Genomic DNA, 21,350 nt, shown 5'->3' on the forward strand with positions numbered 1-21,350 from the left:
AATCTTTTGTCCAACATTCTTCAACTTTGATTAATATTTGCAGATGTTTAAAATATAAAGGGTGTTTATCTGCACTCAAATTATTTTTAATTTCTGGGAAAATAAAACAAAAGAAATAAATGCTAAAGAATATGTGGCGTACTGTTTAATTAGGGCACTGTAGCAAATAAAATGATTGTTTCATTTCATATTATGCAACCCTCCTGAGTTTTGCAAGAGAAACAATAAATAAAATGTGTACTATCCCTTCTGAGAGTGTCACAGATACTATACTATTAGAAAAATCCGGCTCTGAAATTCCTGAAAGAATGTTTTCCAGAAGATGCAATTGTAGATTGCAGGGATCATCCTTTAAAGGGAGTTAATATTATTCTTCTTTTTAAAATATACATGGTGACTGTACTCAGTCTGTTTGAGTGTGCATGTTCTACTTAATAAATGTCTTTCATCAGTACAGTAAACCTAACATAAACAATAAAATCATTGGAAATGGCAAGAGTACCCAGATATTGCAAAACTGAAATTATGAGACCAGTTCATAAATAATGGTGGCAGAAAAGAACAGGTAATCTTTAGACAAATAGATTTTACTTTTAATATTGATAAAGTTAATGGATTGATACTTTGAACTAAATCATAATTACATGTTTTACAGTGCTTAGAAGAATGTCATTTTAAGATATAGCCAATAAGGATTTAGAAAGGTAATGGCTTGTTTAGCTAGCTTTCTGGAATTTGTTAAACAAGCAAAATGGATAATAGATAAAAGAAAATGATACAATATGATATAGTATACTGTACACTGAAAAGCGGAAGGAAAAAGCAGAACATATAATCTGTTAAGATTTCTTCTGGTGTCAAGGTATAATTCTGTTTGCTTTTGTTATTACTTAGTGTCACTAAGTGTGCCTCAAGGTAAACTTCAGGCTCATTGTTGTTTGATAAACATAAAAAATAGGTTCTCATATTCTTAGCAAACAACCTAAGTAGCAACTAACTAGCACATAACAAAAGGTGTAAACACAGAAATAGCAGCAAAGGAATAAAAAAAGACTTACAAAAGGACCAAGTCATAGGACTACTACTGGTAGTAGGAACACACTATATATATAACATTCGTAATCTAGACTGCAGGAAGCTACATATACAGTAAAAGGAATCTGAATGTTGAGGCAGATGTCCAGATCAACACAATGTAGGAACAATGGCCTCATGATGTTATCTATCTTTATCTTATGTGGTATAGTGCTGAGTGACTAAAAACACTGAATCACATTCTTGTATTGGGAATTCCTTCTATTCTGAACAAATCCGTTGAGTATTTACACTGATGAACATTCCTTGAGAGCGGCTTTATAATGTGAAGCTGCTACAGTATATCAGTACCATCAGCTCAGCTAAGCTGGCTGCAACTGTGAATCTACAGTCCATGATGGTGAGTTAGCCATGACCTGCAGATTGTTTTATTTTATACCACTCTAGGACATCAATTAAGAGAAACCAGGCAGAAACTATGGGGAGAACATACAAACTCCAGATAGAAGCCACCCTGCTGTGAGGCAACAAATCTAATAATCCACCACAGAGCAGCCATGTTTAGAAATGCTAAGAAAAATATTGGAAATGACACATATCTTTCATAAAAACATATTGGTTAAACAACACTTAGATTTTTTGCAGGCTGAAGGATAAGAGGTAACACAGCTGATTACATAGCATTTTGTTTGTTTAAGGATTAGTTTTTGATATCTGCACTACGATAATCTAATCTTCTATTAAACCACTGTGATTAGAAAAACCCAGCTGCTAAGAAATATTTCCATAATTAACAAAGGGTATCCACATCTTACTGGGTGGAAATACCTTCATCAAGCATTTTGAGTGGAGTGCCCAGAAAAGCGCTATATAAGTGTAAGCAGTTATTATTATTATCACCATTAACATCACCAAGACAAAATGAAGGGTATGAAAATTCATATTTCTGGGAGTATCTTTTTCTGCAAATCCTTCCACAGCTATAGTTCAATTAAGTAACATTGCAGATTGCCCAATATAATATACAGTAGCATTATATATAAAATTACATAGCATATATATATATTATATTATATAACAGAAAAAACGAGACCTATTGGAATAAGCTAGAGGTGTGAACATACGTAGCACTGCTCATCATATGAGATGTAATTAATGGAGGAGGGGGAGTTAATGATCTGTGGTCTAGGAGGGAAATGGGGGCACTGATAGTGATGGATGAATATTGCCAGGCACTTTACTGATCATGAGGGTTCGTTTCACCAATTAGGCTTCCGGAACATGAGGGCGAGGCCCATTAGCTCAGCATCTCTAATCAGCAGGTCAGATGTGACTCATCTCTAGTGGATCTGAACATTAAGCCTCTCTTCTTCCTGACAAGAGCCTGGCTCCCCCGACAGTGCTGGAGTCTGCCATTTGCTGTGCTTACAATCACCCCTTGCAATTGCAATCCATACTGTTTTTTTTTCTTTTCATCATTACTGTGAGGGGTTTAATTGGGACTAAATGTTCTGAAGATATTTGAAGAAGGTATTCTTCATATGTATGATCCATCCTGTAGATAAAAGGAGACTGCTCATGCACATTTAATAATTTCCAAGGAACTGCAAAGGATTAGTAAACCAAGTGTTTTCATTTGTGTGCTTCTCTATGAAGTCTTCTTAGTGCAGTATATCTGCCTCTTGTGAAATCAACAGGACACCTACCTGTATGCAATGTGTCAATGCAGACAACCACATGGGTGAGTTTTCCCTGGAATTTAGCAGTATGCCAGTGGTAAGCTCTTGACTATCACATAAGACGTAGTTCAACACTACTATATACCATGTAGAGCTGCTTCAGCTGCTGTTGGCTGAGTTGTCTCCCTTTTCCTCATATACAGTATATGTAAACATATAATGGCACGAATGCACATGCCAGTGCGATCAATGACAGAGATGGATTAATCTGCTGTTGCAGATTGTCTATGATTTTTGGCAAGGCAGTACAAAAACAGTAGAATGAGCCAGACCTGCTTTAGACTATACAGTATATTCTTATCATAGTTGTCTGGACTGGAAAAGGCCATTTGTAGGTATGTGTGTTTTTTTGCACTTTTGTGGCTTCTGTTTGGCTTGTTATTAGTGGCTGTCCTACATAGTTTTATTCAATTCAAAATACTTAATTTATCCCCAGCATAGGTGCAATTTAAGCAGCTAGCGGTACAGCATAAAACACAACAATAGAAAAAAAAACATTGCTAAGAAAAAAATCTATACATAAATTAAAACAGCAAACAGACCATAAAAAGAAGAATTAAAGTACATGCACATTTGTAGAGGGGTGTCTGTTCAACAGACATCATATTGATAAGACTTCTATATAGACATTGTTTGCAATCCTGATGGCCTCTGGAACAAAACTAAATTTCAATCTATTTGTCTTGCACTGTGGACAGCTAAAACATATTCCTGAAGGCAAACATTCAAAAGACTGATGAAGGATATGTGACGAGCTCAAAAGACTGATAAAGGATATGTAATGGGTTCAAAAGACTTATAAAGTTCTATAATGTACTGCAGCTCTACACAGTAAAAGCAATTTATACAGTATATGAAATATATAGGCCTGTATGTATGAAACAATGTACACTAATGTACACATATGGCATGCATACGATACAGTTTACATGTCAGTTTATGGAATCTGTGTCTTGTCATGCACAGTAGCTCAATTAATTGCAAAGGAGGCCTGCATTTGTGACAGTGTTTTTGGAAACTCCTTACAGTAAAGTGCTAAGGACTGAGTGGGACTCACAGAGGATGTCAAGCTTCACAGTGTCCTGGCCCGGCCCGGCTCTGTTCTCGGCCTGACAGGTCAAGTTCTGCAAATTGTCCTTTGAGGATACGTTCACCAGCTGCAGCACTACCATTTGTCTATGGCCTGATGTCCTCTCCTGCAGACAACCAGCACAGATGTATTATTTCAGGTGGGTAGCTGCGTCAGCATGCGTAGGCTGCAAAGAAACAAGTATTAGGTTTATTCCATGCTGAAAAAAAGAAGAAAGAAAACACAACGTTTCGGCCGTGGTTCTTCAGGTGTGACCCCGAAACTTTGTGTTTTCTTTCTTCTCTTTTTCAGCATGGAATAAACCTATTACTTGTTCCTTTGCAGATGTATTATAGTAAGGTTGCATTTGTAGCAATTTATAAGCAATTTATATAATAGCAAAAGATAACCACTAAAGAAAACCATTAGTAATGTAGTTACTAACCAACAGACATGTGGAGAGTATGAAAACACACTGAAGCCTTTGTTAAGCGTAGCTAACTAACAGTTAATTACTGATTCTATTAGCAACTTATACTGCTAACAGAATGCCACCATACAGCCCACAGGACTTTTTGTGTGATATTAGTATACTGTTAAATAATATATATGTAAATATAATGTACTCTCTGAGGAAGACTGAGACTAAAGCCTCAAAACCCGTTCTTTGCAGTCTGCTGACGACAGCCTCTTTTCTCTGATGTTAATGGAAATGCCTGATTAAAACGATTTAATTAATATTGTACCCAGCTGTTTACCAAGGAAAAAGAGGAAGTGTGAAGCAAGCACAATATTATATATTACATTATATCAGCATGCAAGAAGCAGAAGTTTTTCAGGTACTAGAAACACTTGGGATGAAGAAACCACCAGGGTCTGATGGTATTGTAGTTAAGTAAAAGTATTGTACTTAAGGAAACAATAGGTATTATTAGGCCATTAAAAAAACTCAACATTCTCTTGAGGCCATTCGCTTAATCCACTGGAAAATTTCTGATATAGTAGGTGACAAAACCCAGTAATTATTTTAAATCTAACTTTTTATTACATGCGAAGGTATGGAAAAATCATTTAAAATTAGCTATAATATCATCTATATGACAGTAGGAGTCTCTGGAATAACTAACATTTAGAAGTAGAAAAATCAGATTTGCTTAATTATTGTTTTGAGCTACAGTAGCTCTGCATTTAACAAGTGACACAGAGACTCCCTCTAATCAACATGTTGAAGTACAAATACTAAGGAAGGTACCATATCAATCAACAAGCATTGAAGGACACTATTTACTCAGGTGCCATTCAATTACCATATAGTAAGGGATAGCATGTTGAGGTGTGTGGTGATACTGAGCCAGTGCAGATTGGATTTGGGGCAAAGAAGGGGCCATAAGAACTCTAATCTCACCAATCTAATCATCATAAGAACTGTTGTTAATTAAACAGTTAGAAATGATGACGACATAAGTAGTGCAAATAAATTGTTACAGTTCAAGAAATCAGCAAATATACAGTACATAATATACAGCCATACAGCCATATGCAATACTACGAAGGATTTTAAATTTGAGAATACTTACTGTATTATAAAATGTACTAATTTTGGATATATAGTATCTGTCTAGTGTAATGGACACATTTCACACAAATAGATATTTATCATTGGCTGACCCTCAGAAGATAATGACAAACATTTCACATTTAAAATCAGAAAAAATATAAAAATGAAAGACTGAGATTGATGGTAGCAAGAGGAAATCTTCTTTTAAAAAGCACAAAGGAAAAGAAAACTTGAAAAACTGAATCTACTGAGTAGCACAGGTATTAGATAGAAAAGGTTACCCTTCCAAAGATACTGTACCTGCATTTCTCAACAACTGCAAATGGTGAGGCACATGTGACAGCAAGTCGAGCGACAGGAGACCATTTGGCTCATCTAGCTTGTTTTATAGTAAGTAGATATTTGATCCAAGGATCTCATTTCTTCAGAGAACTGTCTTCATCAACATGGCAGGGTAGCTCGTTCTATACTCCCACAACCCCCTGATTTTGGTTTTAAACTTAAACTTTTGCACATTTTTCATTTATGTCCTCTGATCGATGTTTTAATGGTCATTCTGAAGAAATATACTGGGTTGACCTTGACAATGCCTTTGTACCAGATACCAGCTTTTATTTACAACAGACTTCTGATTTGCACAAAACCTAAATGTCTAACAGGGTATCTATATTTACAGCTGAACCTCCAGATGTAAATGATCACTATGTTTTGCTCATTTACAATGAAAATCAAGTACTGGTGAACTGACAGACATTGTACAAAACACATCTGAAGAGGACCGTAAATATACTGCATGACTGATTTGTCTCTGACAGTGACATCAACAGTTGATGGCAGGTGCCAAGATCAGATACTTAATGACATTCTTCAATGCTTGTTATCAGCTTCGATACATTTGACAATGTGATGCCCTAAGGAGCTGTCTCCCCTCGGAGCGTTATTTCTACAGTTCATTTTCCTAAATTGTTTCTAATCTTTCCCGCTACCTAAGATGATGACGTACTGTACATCTTATCGCAATCCAGCCCTGGGCAAAAAAAAAAGCAGTTATATTTTTCCATTGCAACAATCCCAGCTACAGGGCTTAAGAACATCTGCTGTATTTACAAACAGCTGCTTAACACAAACACAGGCTTTTCCCCCCTTTCCAGCCACAGCGCTGCAGGGTAGCTACTGTATGTTGTTATCACTCACCCAGCAAAGGCTGTCTTTGTTTTCAGTACAGACCAGGGCTGAACGCCCCCGGTCTGGGTTATATTAAACCAGTCTCAGGGCTAAAGCCTGGCTGGGTGATTTTGTTTGCCCTTTTGCCCCGGTTGAATTCATACAGAACAGGCTGTTTTTTTTTGTTCCACCCAATAAATCATTGTTCCTTACATTCTTGTGAGTGGGGAGTGTCTGTAATCAATCAAGATAAAGTGAAGCAAACAGAGGTGAGTGAACCACTAGGAAATGTGATCAGAATATGGTGATCTTTGAAGTAAACTATGAAATTGTACAAAGTTGCATCCACATCAAACATTTAGAATTTCAAATAAGGGAGACTTTGAAGGAATGAAAGAGCACTTAATAGAAATAGAATGGAACAGAATAGATATAGATGAGATTTATAGTAAGTAAAACAAAGACTAGAAAACAATGAACGTAAATTAATTGCAAGTTGGACTGTTAATCTGCATAGTAGGAGGGACTTGCATGCTGGTTCTAGGTATCGGGATTTCACCAACCGTTATTGGTACTGTGTGTGTCAGTAATGGGGCAAGCAACAGCTTAGTCATAGGCTTGGCTGGCTTGAGGGTCTGCCGAAAGTGCAAAGTTTCCATTCATTCTCCTTGGCTGTACTCTTCTGTACACCACACCTCTTCATTCTTTCTATCAGCGCCTATCGCTTCAATGTTTTAGTTTTATGCAACTGAAATGTGGAATGCCAGGTGATATCACGCTTGTGTCAAAGTCAGTACTTCGCGCTTCAGCTGTATGAGTACCAATATAGTAGCCAATGCTCACATTCTGGCATATGTCAGGTATGAGTATTTAGGAGGAGTACACGATGAATTTCTTTTTTGCCGATGTTTGTCAACCAACACAACCATTGAGGCCATTTGAGTTGCTAAACAATTTCATTGTTAGTTATAACGTTGACGGACACGATGCGTTGGTATTAATACTGATGGAGCTTTGTTGATGATTGGTAGGGTGAAAGGCCTGAACATATCAGAAAAGTTGCACCATTGGCAGTAGCAACACATTGTTGCATTCATCATGAGCAACTGGCTGCGAAAAAGATGCCAGGCGGACTTAAACTGGTTCTGGATGAGGCTGTAAAAACTGTTAACAAAGTTGTGTGAAGAGATGGGAAGTGCTTTTCCATACCGAAGTCCGTTGGTTGTCACGGGGCAAGGTACTTACCCGTCACTTTGAACTGCGCGAAGAGGTCAAAATATATTTGCATGACAGTGAATGTCAGATCTGTCACTTGTCGGTATGCATGCATGACTTTTCTTGGCTTGCTCAACTGGCATATCTGGCTGACATCTTTACCATTCTGAACGAACTGAATCTGGCATTGCAGGACAGAGATGTCACTATGTTTAATGTTCATAATAAAGTCAAGACTTTGTGCATAAAGTTGGAGCTATGGTGTGACTGTATCGATCGCGGAGAATTTGACTCATTCACAACTTTGTACTTATGTCTGAGCAAGAAACCGATGAGCAGATTGTTGATTTTTTCAAAGCACATCTGTGAGGACTACATGAATAATTCGGGATGTATTTTCCAGAGGCCGAGATTGGATTTGAATGGATAAGAAATTAATTTGCAAATATTGGTCGAATTGAAGTGACCAGTCTCAAGCTTCCATCAAGAGAGGTGGACAATCTTGTAGAGCTGACATCAGATGGATCAATGAAGCTGTTATTTGCTGGAAAAAGTTCGACAGACATTGGGCTCCAAGTACGATCTGAGTATGCTGGACTTAGTGACATAGCTCAGAAGCATCTATTACCAACTGGACTGAAAACAAAGAAGAGAAATGGGCTGAATGTGGAGCCCGACAAAATACTAAAGTTGTTCAGCATGGATCCAGATATCACTTCTCTGATTGTTCAACAAAAGCAGCTTCATTCAATATCAGTTATTTTTAGTACATTAATACATGATGATTTTTAAAGTGTAAGAAGTGGACGTAGGCATAGGTGGTCCACCGCATCTTAGAACTTTGAGAACCACTATTTCAGACAAAGAAAGGTGGATTGCTAATGTATTTTACTAAGCAGGTATTTCACTCGGGTGAAATAAAAAGGAAATAAAAAGCCAACAGTTTGCCTCAGGTAACGGAAGTACAAGGTATTTGCCTAGAAGAGGGAGAAGTGCTCGGATTACTAGATTCACTGATGCAACTCTTTCAACAATGTCTTAAGACAGAGGTATTACTGCTAAAACTGCTGAAAGTAGAATGTAGCATCCATCCACAAAAAGGAGAAAACTGAGAGGTAGTAAAAACCTAAACTATAAATAAAAAATGGGAAACACTGAGCTAAAAGAGATAAAAGACTTGTTTAACACCTCATTTACAACTTTTAGATAATGTAAGGAAAGCAATTAAAAAGGCACACAAAATGCTAGGACTGATGTTTAAAAGTGTAGAATTTCAAGGGGTGTTATGTTAAAATTGTACAATGCACTAGTAAGACCTCTTTTTGAATATTGTGTTAAATTTTTATCATCGTACTGCTACTCTGCAATCAGTCCAGAGGAGAACAATCATATTAATTTTATGTTCAGGCTTAACAGAGTGTCCTACTCATAGAGGTTAAAAAAGGAACCTTTCTGTACTTGAACGGATAAAATCACAAAATAGTTTCAAAAGGGACAAAAAAATGAAACCATAGAACATACACATTCAGAAAAAAAGGGATAAAAATCTTAATAAAAGAGTTCAAAGAAGAACTTCCTTTTTGATCTGAACAAAGGTGAGTTTAAAAATAAGGTCAACCCAGAAGACAGAGTTGGTAGTGAAACAGGGACACAGATCACATTTGGAAACAAAAGGGTGTTATTTAGGATTGAGAATAAGAAACACGTCTTTATATTAATGTTTACATATAAAGTATATAATACTTGTTCCTTTGCAGTCAATGCATGTTGACACAGCTACCCACCTGAACTACTAATACTTATTATATGGGAAATGGGTTTTGGGTTATCTGGAAAATGCTTCTCAGCCAGGTCATTGATACTCAAATGGTGGGACTTTAAACAAATATTTGGACAAAACTTTAGGTTTTACTAAAATATTAAATGAGCACAGTGAGCTGAATGGCCTCCTCTTGTTTGTACCTTTTCTTATGCTTTTTGCTGCAGGCAATAAGGAAAACATAGTTGCACTGCACATGAATCCATACATGATTCCAATGTTTAGAAAATATTACTCATACTTTTATTGTGTCATCTTACACTGCAATTCATAATTTAAACAATTGTATCCTCTAAACCAGTGGTTCTCAACTGTGGTACGCGTAACGGCAGTGGTATGTGGAGTGCCGCCAAGTGGTACGCCAAATGACCCTGGAACTGTGTCGTGTGCGCTGAAAAATCGGGACGGGTTTTCATATTTTGTATTTTAATACGTGTCGAATAGGCAGCCTTCGTACTACGATACAGTGCGCGCTAATACTTCAGTGGACACAAGAGATACTCTTTAATTCTATACCACTCTATAGCAATGCGTGCTACGGATGCAAATGTAATCTTGTGAGTACACGAAAGCGTGATAACAGAAAAATATTTAAGAATTGTTCTAATTTGAGAAAAATACACCGAGCGTCTCTGTGTTCGCTCCCATGCGCATGAAATAAAAACTTTAAATAAATACGGAAATAAAAATGGAAACGCGGAAAAATGCAAGCTTGCGGATTGCTAAAGCAGGTAAGCTACAGTACACTATTTCTGAAGAACCTTATTTACCGTTGGCAAAAGAGCTGACACGTATTATGTGTGGAGAAAAAGCTGCTAAACAGCTCGACCTGCTGCCCCCGTCCCCTTGAAAGACACAGTCATTCACAGAATTATTGAAAAGAAGGATTATATCAAAAGTACACTGAGTCAGTAGTCGATTTGGCCAATTTGCTCGTTTACGTGAGATACGGGTTTGAGGGCATGTCCCATGAAGACTTTCTGTTCTGTAAACCGCTACCAACAGGAACTACAGGAGAGCACATATTTCAGCTTCTGAATGAATTTATCGAAGAGAATGGCCTCGACTGGATAAAATGTGTCGGAGTTTGTACAGACGGTGCTAGAGCAATGACAAGCCGACATAACGGTGTAGTTGCACGAATTAGAGAGGTTGCTCCAGAAATTAATGTACGTATTACAACATCCACCGCGAGACCTTTGCCGTCAAGAAAATGCCTGTTGATTTAAAATCTGTTAGACTGTTGTGAATTGTATCAAGGCTCGAAAAATTAATTCACATCTGCTTTGCTCAACTAAACAGGCTCACCCCTCTCACTGAAATGGTGCTTTTTTATTAGTTGTTGTTAATGTTTTTTTTCTGTAAAACACTTTGAGAAGCCACCTTTAAAGGCGCTATATCAAATTAAGTTTATTATTATAATATTTATTATATGTATGTGTGAGTGTGTGTGCACGCGCACTCATGTTGGTCATTGAGAATTTCTGGGGTTCCTATGAGATAATGACTTGTAGGTGGTACTTGGATGCTTTGGTTGGATTAGGGGTGGTACTTGGTCCAAAAAGTTTGAGAACCACTGCTCTAAACCCTTGGTCAAAGGTTAATCAAAGGGCTAATGAGAGGTGGTCCAAATTTGTTTTTATTATATTTGTACTCGATATTTGGACTCACGTTAATAAAATCTGTAACGAGAATCTTTGAAAAGGTTTGTTTTTATGTAAGAAGAACACAATGGAAAGGTAGCAGTGACTTGAAATTCTCTAAGGTTTTCCAAGTAGAGTAGTCACAGAGGCCATGTCCTTTCCCTGCCTTCTGTCCATCTAAAGTGGCTGTGATTCATACCTCCAGGGTGTACTGGGAGTTCAGGCCATCAGTGTGCCACCTCACTGCAGGCATCGGGGTCCCTGAAACTTGGCAGAAGAAGGTCAAGTTGCCTCCTTCTTCCACTGTCAGCTGGGGAGCAATGATAGAGACTTCAGGTACACCTGCAAAGCAACACAAATTGACAACTGACAAGGCTGTTCATGAATCTTGTGATGCTATTTCAAGCACATAGCCTTTAGATAAAGTGATAAATGTATCAAAACGTTATTCAGAGTAACAGTTACCCAGAAAGCTGAAGATATTGAGTGAAACCACTGGTTTCAAAATCGTCACAAGCCCAGATGCCAAGGAAACAACTTTAAATATGGAACTTTAAATATAAATTAAAAAGATGAGTGTGTATCATTTAGAATACTTCTGTTTAGAATGATTTTGTGAAAAAATAGTAACATAAAGAGAATTTTGAAACCAAGCAATAAACTTTATTTAAAAAATAACACCACCCCAAAAAAGAACACTGTAAGGAGCAAAATAAGGGTATTTTAACCTTCAACCTATATATCTAGCTAATGCTTATTGTCAATATATCTACCAAATTTAGACTCAGAGATTATTTATTTAATATCCACCCACTTTAGAATAGCTATTGTGTGGCTTTCACGTTTCAACTTGCAGCTTTAAACTCTTTAAATTAGAGGAGAGTGGCGTCTATCACAAACAGCACATCATACCTGCAAGTGCCAAAGGGACTAAGGTATTGTTGTGTCAGTGAGATCCCAGAAAGCCTTAATCAGCTATTCTAATCAGTCCCTGACCAATTGTGTGCTGCTGCTTGGGGAAACCTGGTCACAGTCAGCTGGTGAGAGTCGCAGGCTCAACCCATGATCCTGTGCTCAAACGAGCACTAATACCAGTTCCGTCACTTGGGAGGCCCCATTAACTACTTTTCAAATTGTTTATTAAATAAGTAGTAAGGGAGCTGCCCCATATAAATCCACTGTGCCACATTCCAATCCACAAGGAGCTCTTTCCAGTACCAAATCTTCTATGTGAAAAAATAACACAGGCATTGCTTGTCACTGGAATGTATGTCTGCTCCTAACATGAGAATGAGGTAAATGTTACAGTATGTCACTCAAAATTAAATAATAATAATTCCTTAAATTAATTACTGTACATACTGTTTACCTGTATATACCCTAAACTACACTACTATATATATACAGTATACTGTATAGTATCACCTTTAAGATTATTTAAAGGAAAACATTTAGAAGAATTTTAATATTTTAGTGTTTATTCTGCATTATACAGTGATTGGCCAAAAATGAACTAAATTAATTTTTAACTTGAAAATACCTATTCACTCAATGTACAGTAACCATATGCAATAAAACAAAAACATCATTTTGAAATGAGAACCACTCACATTCAGATATTGTCAACTTTTACCTAACAGAAAGTACTGTGTGAAACCTATAACTATTTGAGTGTTATCATTTTAAAATATTTGTATATAAAACATTTCACATTTTAAGAGCAAAGAGTGCAAGGTTCACAGTGATTTACAGGATGGCTACTAATTATTGGCGAAGTATAACATCCTTTACTGACAGTACAGCAATTCTGCAGGACCCAAAAGACAGACAGTTGCATTAGTTTCTGTTCTGAACCACCAAGAGCATTGGATTACCTAATACCATTCCTACAACTGGTGCAGACACTCTACTAGTTGTAAGCCACTGCTTGGGGCACCGTGCTCACAATTGGCTAGTGACATAACCCAGGCCTGAGCACACAACGGCTAATGAGTCCAAACTGCAGTCACCACAAGCTCATTACTGACTTCCCACATGCCAGGGATGAAGCAAAGCTTAAAAAGCAATATTTTAGTACCATGAGTAATATTAGTAGGAACACAAAGACTTAGATTTTTAAGAAAAAAATCTTAGAAAGTAATGTTCCACCTACTGCAGTTCTCCATCACCACAGTCTCTAGTTGCAGAATGTGGTCCTCAGTGCGGCAGGTCAGGGACTGGTTTAGAAGATCTGCCCGACCAGCAAACTGCCACAGCTGCAACCAGTGAATGTCACAGGAGCAAGCAAGTGGGTTGTCCTTCAGAACTCTGGAAGAAGTAAAAAAGGCGACAGGCTAGGGGAGAGGAGAAGATCTCAACTTAGCAACAGCAAGAACACATTGACTTCTAGCAGAAACAACTAGTAGATAATTTCCTAGAAGATACTTCTTTTTCTCATGGTATTTCTCATGACTTATGGTCTTGGTAAGTAAACTACAACCTCAGTGACTTCAACCTGATGAAAACTCATGCACCGGCACAAGTTGCTAGACATTGGTGGTGGCATTACCTATAAAGCATTTTGAGTGGAGTATCCACTATATACAGTGCCTTGCGAAAGTATTCGGCCCCCTTGAACTTTTCAACCTTTTGCCACATTTCAGGCTTCAAACATAAAGATATAACTTTTTTATTTTATGTGAAGAATCACCAACAAGTGGGACACAATTGTGAAGTGGAACGAAATCTATTGGATTTTTGAAACTTTTTTAACTAATAAAAAAATGAAAAGTGGGGCGTGCAAAATTATTCGGCCCCTTTACTTTCAGTGCAGCAAACTCACTCCAGAAGTTCAGCGAGGATCTCTGAATGATCCAATGTTGTCCTAAATGACTGATGGTGATAAATAGAATCCACCTGTGTGTAATCAAGTCTCTGTATAAATGCACCTGCTCTGTGATAGTCTCAAGGTTCTGTTGAAAGCGCAGAGAGCATCATGAAGACCAAGGAACACACCAGGCAGGTCGGTAATACTGTTGTGGAGAAGTTTAAAGCCGGATTTGGATACAAAAAGATTTCCCAAGCTTCAAACATCCCAAGGAGCACTGTGCAAGCGATCATCTTGAAATGGAAGGAGTATCAGACCACTGCAAATCTACCAAGACCTGGCCGTCCCTCTAAACTTTCAGCTCAGACAAGGAGAAGACTGATCAGAGATGCAGCCAAGAGGCCCATGATCACTCTGGATGAACTGCAGAGAACTACAGCTGAGGTGGGAGAGTCTGTCCATAGGACAACAATCAGTCTTACACTGCACAAATCTGGCCTTTATGGAAGAGTGGCAAGAAGAAAGCCATTTCTCAAAGATATCCATAAAAAGTCTCGTCTAAAGTTTGCCACAAGCCACCTGGGAGACACCCCAAACATGTGGAAGAAGGTGCTCTGGTCAGATGAAACCAAAATCGAACTTTTTGGCCACAATGCAAAATGATATGTTTGGCGTAAAAGCAACATAGGTCATCATCCTCAACACACCATCCCCACTGTCAAACATGGTGGAGGCAGCATCATGGTTTGGGCCTGCTTTTCTTCAGCAGGGACAGGGAAGATGGTTAAAATTGAGGGGAAAAGATGGATGCAGCCAAATACAGGACCATTCTGGATGAAAACCTGTTGGAGTCTGCAAAAGACCTGAAACTGGGACGGAGATTTATCTTCCAACAAGACAATGATCCCAAACATACAGCAAAATCTACAAAGGAATGGTTCACAAATAAACGTATCCAGGTGTTTGAATGGCCAAGTCAAAGTCCAGACCTGAATCCAATCGAGAATCTGTGGAAAGAGCTGAAAACTGCTGTTCACAAACGCTCTCCATCCAACCTCACTGAGCTCGAGCTGTTTTGCAAGGAAGAATGGGCAAGAATTTCAGTCTCTCGATGTGCAAAACTGATAGAGACATACCCCAAGCGACTTGCAGCTGTAATCGCAGCAAAAGGTGGCTCGGGGGCCGAATAATTTTGCACACCCCACTTTTCATTTTTTTATAAGTTAAAAAAGTTTCAAAAATCCAATAGATTTCGTTCCACTTCACAATTGTGTCCCACTTGTTGGTGATTCTTCACATAAAATAAAAAATTTATATCTTTATGTTTGAAGCCTGAAATGTGGCAAAAGGTTGAAAAGTTCAAGGGGGCCGAATACTTTCGCAAGGCACTGTAAGTGTAAGGAATTATTATTATTAAGTAAATCACTTACAGGGCTAAGAAAAACATTTGTGAACATCCTAGGTTAGCCGGTATTGTAGATAACTTCAAATGTAATTAGCTTTTAATGAGAGTCTTCATTAAAATGAATATAACCTGATTAAATGTGTAACACAAAGGCATAAAATGTGTTTTAATTATTTATGTTACCAAACTAAAATGTGACATTTTTTCTTCAGCCATTCTGCTGTAGATCTGCTCGTATGTTTAGAGATCATAATTTGGGTGCAAAACTAATTTTTGTCTCAGCTGTAATTCTCAGATGGTGAGATTGATGGTGTGACTTTCTCCTATAGAAACATGCTTCTTTGTTAATATGATACTACACTGAATGCACAGTTCTTATTGATGATGACAAGCTGTCAAGTTCCAGAAGCAGCAATACAGCCCCAAGTTGGAAGTCTTCCCCGTTGGAAGACAGTATTTCATTTTCAGCACACAAAGTATTTCTCATTCTGGACAAAATATTTAATTTATGACTTGTCTGATCAGAGAAAAATCTTCCAGTAGTCTTGTGGATCCTTCAGGTGCTCTAAGGTGGCAGTGTTCTTTTTAGAGAGCCATGGTTTCTTCCTGGCTATCCTTCAGTGAAAACAATTCCAGTATTTTCTTGACAGCTGAGGCAACACAACTGATATTAGCCACAATAATAGAGGTCTGCAGATTACGCTGGGATTCTTTATGACTTCCTGGATGATCTATTTGAGTTGCTCTTTGGTTGTTGCAGATGGATGAAGCCCCAGATATTTAGAAATTGTTTTTGGTACCCTCTCCAGGATGATGAGAATTGTTTACCAAAGAAGAATTTTGGTTAAGAAAAGACCATTTTCAATTAAACAATGGTAGAGTGTTAAGAAATTTTACAGCAGTTCGGATAATAACATCAGGGTTCACATTTTTTGCCAGCTCTCTATGCTACACTAGCTAGTACTAGAAATACTAGCTATTATATACAAATCCTTAAAAAAGTTGTTAAAGACACCAGGTGCTGCAAAAATTTCTGTTGTTGTAAATTGTCCAACAATCTGGCCATGACCATATAAAAAAATACTTTTCAGATTGATCTATACTGTAAAAAATGTTTAAAACAAATTGAAGTGATACAACAACACACATAGGAAAAAGGAACAAAAAGTAAAGAAAAATAGGTAACTAAGCTTGCTATGAAAAGAGAGAAAATCATCTCCACTAGCACAGTGCAGCTTAGCTGTGCTTCTTTCTACAAGAACAATACCTATGATTGAATGTAACCAGGTCAGAAGAATCACAATCTCCACCCAGTCCCACAAATATATTTTTTGGCTTCAGTTTTGTCTGCTAGAAGACAGACTAAACTAGGAGCTATATTTGAGAAGGAACAGCCTGGGACTTACTGTCTATACACTCAAAATCACTTTATCACAGAACACTCCCAAGATGCAAAGATCGGTACTGCGCCATCATATGACATACGGTATACCATCTCATATACTGTATATACATTAGAATGGATTAGAATGGTACTAAATGTTAATGGGGAGAAAAACATTCCTCTGGATCCTGAATCCTTATCAGGATTACCATTCATATGCACCTATAATTGTGGCTGTGAGGGAACTGGTCTTAGTAGTGCAAAAAAGTCACACATGGGAATAAAACTGCAATTTTTCTAGTGATTGTTCAAAGAAGGTAAACACCAGATGAGAGGGAAAAGTACAAATCCCTTACACCCCTGTTTACAGTGTTAAGAATATAAATATACTGTATGATATATAAAACATACATGATCAAGTGCTAAATACTATTCTTCCATTACCCTTTTATAAAAAATAGAAAAAATACAAAAGAATTCAGTCATTTTTAGCTCAAATTGTATATATTTCATTAAACAACTGAATTAAGTAAAACTGAGTTTTGTTTGACTGTAAAACATTCATCCCATTTCATTATACAAGTAAATGCTACATGGTAAAAGATGGCACTAACAATTAATACTACTGAATTCAAAAACTATTTGAGATTCATCTTTCTGCACCTAAATGTTGCACACAGAGAGTATTTTGAATGGATTAATCATTAATAAAGGCAATGGGATCTTACAACACCTCAGCTATCATTTCTATGCTGATGATACTCAAATATACATCCATACCAAACCCGACACTGATGTGGTTGTCTCTATTCTATCTAATTGCATCTCTGACATAAAAACATGGATGACTCAAAATTTCCTTCATCTTAACTGTAACAAGACTGAAGTCATGCTTATTGACACCCCCAATCAACTTCGTAAAGCCAACCCTGTAACCCTATCTGTAGATGCTTCTGTACTTGAACTTCAGTCTAAACTGAAAAACCTTGGGGTGATATTTGATTCTTGGTTAACATTCGACCTATATGTGCAGCATATTGTCAAAACATCTTTTTTTCACCTCTGAAATATTACTGGACTACGCCCTATGTTATCCCTAACTGTGGCTGAAAAGCAGATCAACACAATTATTTTCTCTCGAATTGACTACTGTAATGCTCTATTCGCTAGGGTATCTAAATGTACTTTGAGCAAACACCAGTATGTCCAAAATTCAACAGCCAGAATCCTGACCAGGTCTAGTGCAAGTGATCACATTACTCCTATCTGGGGTCCTTACACTGGCTTTCTGTTAAATTCTGTGTGGACTTTAAAATCCTCATGCTCACCTATAAGGCTCTGCATGGCTTGGCACATCAGTACTGTACCTGTCTGAACTATTATCACCCTACTCCCCACCTCGCAACCATCGCTCTTCTAATTCTGGTCTCCTTACTCTCCCCCAAGCCCATCTACATTGTATGGGTGACAGGGCCTTCTCCTGTTATGCCCCAAAGCTCTGGAACTCTCTGCCCAAGGAAATCAGAGAATTCTCTAAACTAGAGGAGAACTAGAAGAGCCTTTACTTAACTGGTTCCATTCCTTACCCCTCTGCTTCTACTTTTCTTAGTACCACCATCCACGGTCTCCTCTGTATATTTTAATTCTGTTTTATCTTGTGTATTCTTTTTATTTATTGTTGTTGTCATTCTGTAAAACACTTTGAGAAGCCACCTTTAAATGCGCTATATAAAATAGTGTTTATTGTTATTTATTATAATAATAATTATTATTATATTTAGTACTTTATTGAAAAAAATGATCTCTCCGAATTTCATATGACATTTCATATGTGTATAGCACAAATCCAACACTTCTAGGGAGGCAATACCCATGGCAGTACAGTGGACAGTTTAAGAGTATGGAGATGCACTCACAGGCCAAGCAGAGGCAGGGAGTGAAAGACCCTCCAGCTGACATGCTCCAGGGCATTGGAAGCCAGATTGCTGTAAAATAAAAGTGGAGAAAGGGTCAGAGGCCAGCAGGAATGACACACAGTGTTTTTATTGCAGTTGAAAAAAAGTGTTTAAATGTATAAAATTGATGGATGGATAAATAAAGTCTTCAGAACATTTGCTGTTGGTCCTCTTGGATCACAAATAGTACAACACTCCATCATGCTATGCCATCTGGAAAATAAAATGCTTACAGTATCTTAGTTCCCAAACAAAAAGTGACCCCAAATACACTCTTAAGCAGATGTATTATTTTTTTGTATGCCATGAATACATTTCTGTATGATCTTAACAGATTTCAATATGTTTGTCTCTCTGTGCGACAAAAATAGAGATGTCCTAAAAGAATTACAGTTTTTATACAACATTGTTTTCTTCTTTTCACATTCCTATGTTGTATCTTGCTAAATTTACATTTAAACACGTGAGAGCATGTTTTACTTTGGAGCAAACTTGTTTTGGGAGTCACTCTATTCGTTTGAATGAGGCTTCTGGCATTACAAGGGTGGCTGAGGGGACAACACACACAATAGATATTATTGTTAAAGCAATGATCAATATTCAGCAGCTGGGACAGAAGGCAACAAGAAAGGTTTCATAAATAAGGAGAGATCTTTAATTTTGCAGCCCCAAAGATTCGTTTTTTATTATTAAGAAATAAATTCATCAAGCCAATTCTCAACATGATTTTCAAGTTTAAATAAATTCATAATCTCTTATATTTTGGGAATTGACTTTATTTCCACTTGTTTTAAACAAATCTGTAACATTTTAAAGTCAGTAATAAAATCTGAAATTGGAGCAATTTCATAATTTCACTTGAAGGGGCAAGGTTTTAAATGCAAAATGTAAACTATCGTTTTATTATACAGTAGTAAATACCATTAAGAAACAGTGTCATAGTTTATTAAGGCACTCCCATTACCCAAAACAGCCATATTAAAATATACAAACCAAATTGTAAAAAATAATGAAAATGTGCAGTAAATGTGTGATTTATTTATAAGGTTATAAGTTTATGAAGACGGTAAATAGTATTTTTTTTCAAAATACCATTCATTCCATTAAGCCCGTTTGACAGAAGCTCACTGATGGAAGGACAGACGTTACGTGAAAGGAGACAGTCCATCAGCTTCAGTGTACCAGTATAGACCACTAGGCTTACGAACAGCTTCTACCCTACCACAGCTAACTGCAATGCCTCAGAGCTCAATGCTTGTCTGCACTATGCACTTTTTGCATGGAATACCATGTGTTCTTTCACTACCACCACTACCACTGTATTTATTGTTCTCTACAACATATTTATTGTTCTGGTTGTTATTATTTATTATGCACCATTTAGTAATGTACTGTCTCCATAGTGTGGTGCTGTCTGTTGTACTGTGTTCACTGTATTGTGTCTGTCCTGAGAGATTGGAGAGAGTATTCATATGGCAATAAACTCCTCTACTCTGCTCTCAACAGAGTGGCTGGGCAGATTGTTCCACACTCTTACAACTCTCTGGGTAAAGAAGTGCTTCCTGTTCTTGGTTATACTTTAAAGTAGTTTCTACTGTACTTGTGCACTCCACTCTGTGTTTAACCGATCAATGAAGTCATATGTCAAATCCTAATAAAGAAAATATTAAAAGTTTATATCAAAATATATGGGAAAATACCCCATCCAAAAGAAATGTTATGAAAGTAATTACTTAAGATAATTATGCTAAATTTAAAAAAAAATCATAAAAAATAGTGAAGACTGAATTTAAACCTGAATTGAATCTTAACCTCTAGTGTAAATTATTTGTGATGATGCTAGGTAATGCTCACATTGTTTTATTTTAGTCCCACCAGCTATACATCAGTGAGTCAACAATTTTTTATTTCTTTGGTCATGAAATAATTAAATGTAATTGAAAAGTAATTCAGAGTACATATTTTGAAAACTGTATTAGGATACATCAAAGTAAAAAATATTTTCTTTTACAATTTATTATGTAAATGGATAACACTGGAATTATAAAGCTCTTGGCTAAACAAAGGTTATTAGATTTATATTTATAGTATGATACTGCAAATAACTTTATATCTTAAATAATCTTTAAGTAAATATTACCTTCACAAACCATTTCATATAGAAATGTTTGTTTGCTCTGGAAAAAAATCAGTATCTTTTGAATTTTGACTTACTGTGTTAAGTCAGTATATTGACATTCCAAAAAACAGAATGAAACAAAATTGAAAATTAAAACAATCTGCAGCTTTAAATATGTCCTTTATATTTAAAATATAAAATAATATATATAAAATATTATTTTAACTCCTCTTGTGCAAACTACAAAACAATTTGTAGTTGTTTTGTGAGTATTATGTGAGGATTATGTGAGGATTAATTGAGTTTCTCTGTCCACTAGGCCAATATAAGATATTTTCCATAATCTCTGTACCATATGACATACTGTATAAGATCAACACAAGGGCTGACATAATGTACAGTATCTCTTTGTAATACATAGTTATCCATATCACTGCAT

The 21,350-nt window shown here is 36.8% G+C and overlaps 1 protein-coding gene across 1 annotated transcript in view; it reads right to left on the bottom strand.

Annotated features, from left to right (window-relative positions):
- Window positions 1-21,350, bottom strand: part of ntrk1 (neurotrophic tyrosine kinase, receptor, type 1) — a 66,542-nt gene that overhangs the window by 24,328 nt on the left and 20,864 nt on the right. The window contains exons 4-7 of the mRNA XM_069185250.1: window positions 18,754-18,822; window positions 13,395-13,549; window positions 11,442-11,584; window positions 3,832-3,970 (exon numbers count right to left, since the gene is read on the bottom strand). Of these exons, the coding sequence (XP_069041351.1) occupies window positions 3,832-3,970; window positions 11,442-11,584; window positions 13,395-13,549; window positions 18,754-18,822 (506 nt within the window). The remainder of the gene's footprint in view (window positions 1-3,831; window positions 3,971-11,441; window positions 11,585-13,394; window positions 13,550-18,753; window positions 18,823-21,350) is intronic.

This window comes from Lepisosteus oculatus, chromosome 27 (assembly GCF_040954835.1).
Source record: "Lepisosteus oculatus isolate fLepOcu1 chromosome 27, fLepOcu1.hap2, whole genome shotgun sequence".
Taxonomy (NCBI): domain Eukaryota; kingdom Metazoa; phylum Chordata; class Actinopteri; order Semionotiformes; family Lepisosteidae; genus Lepisosteus; species Lepisosteus oculatus.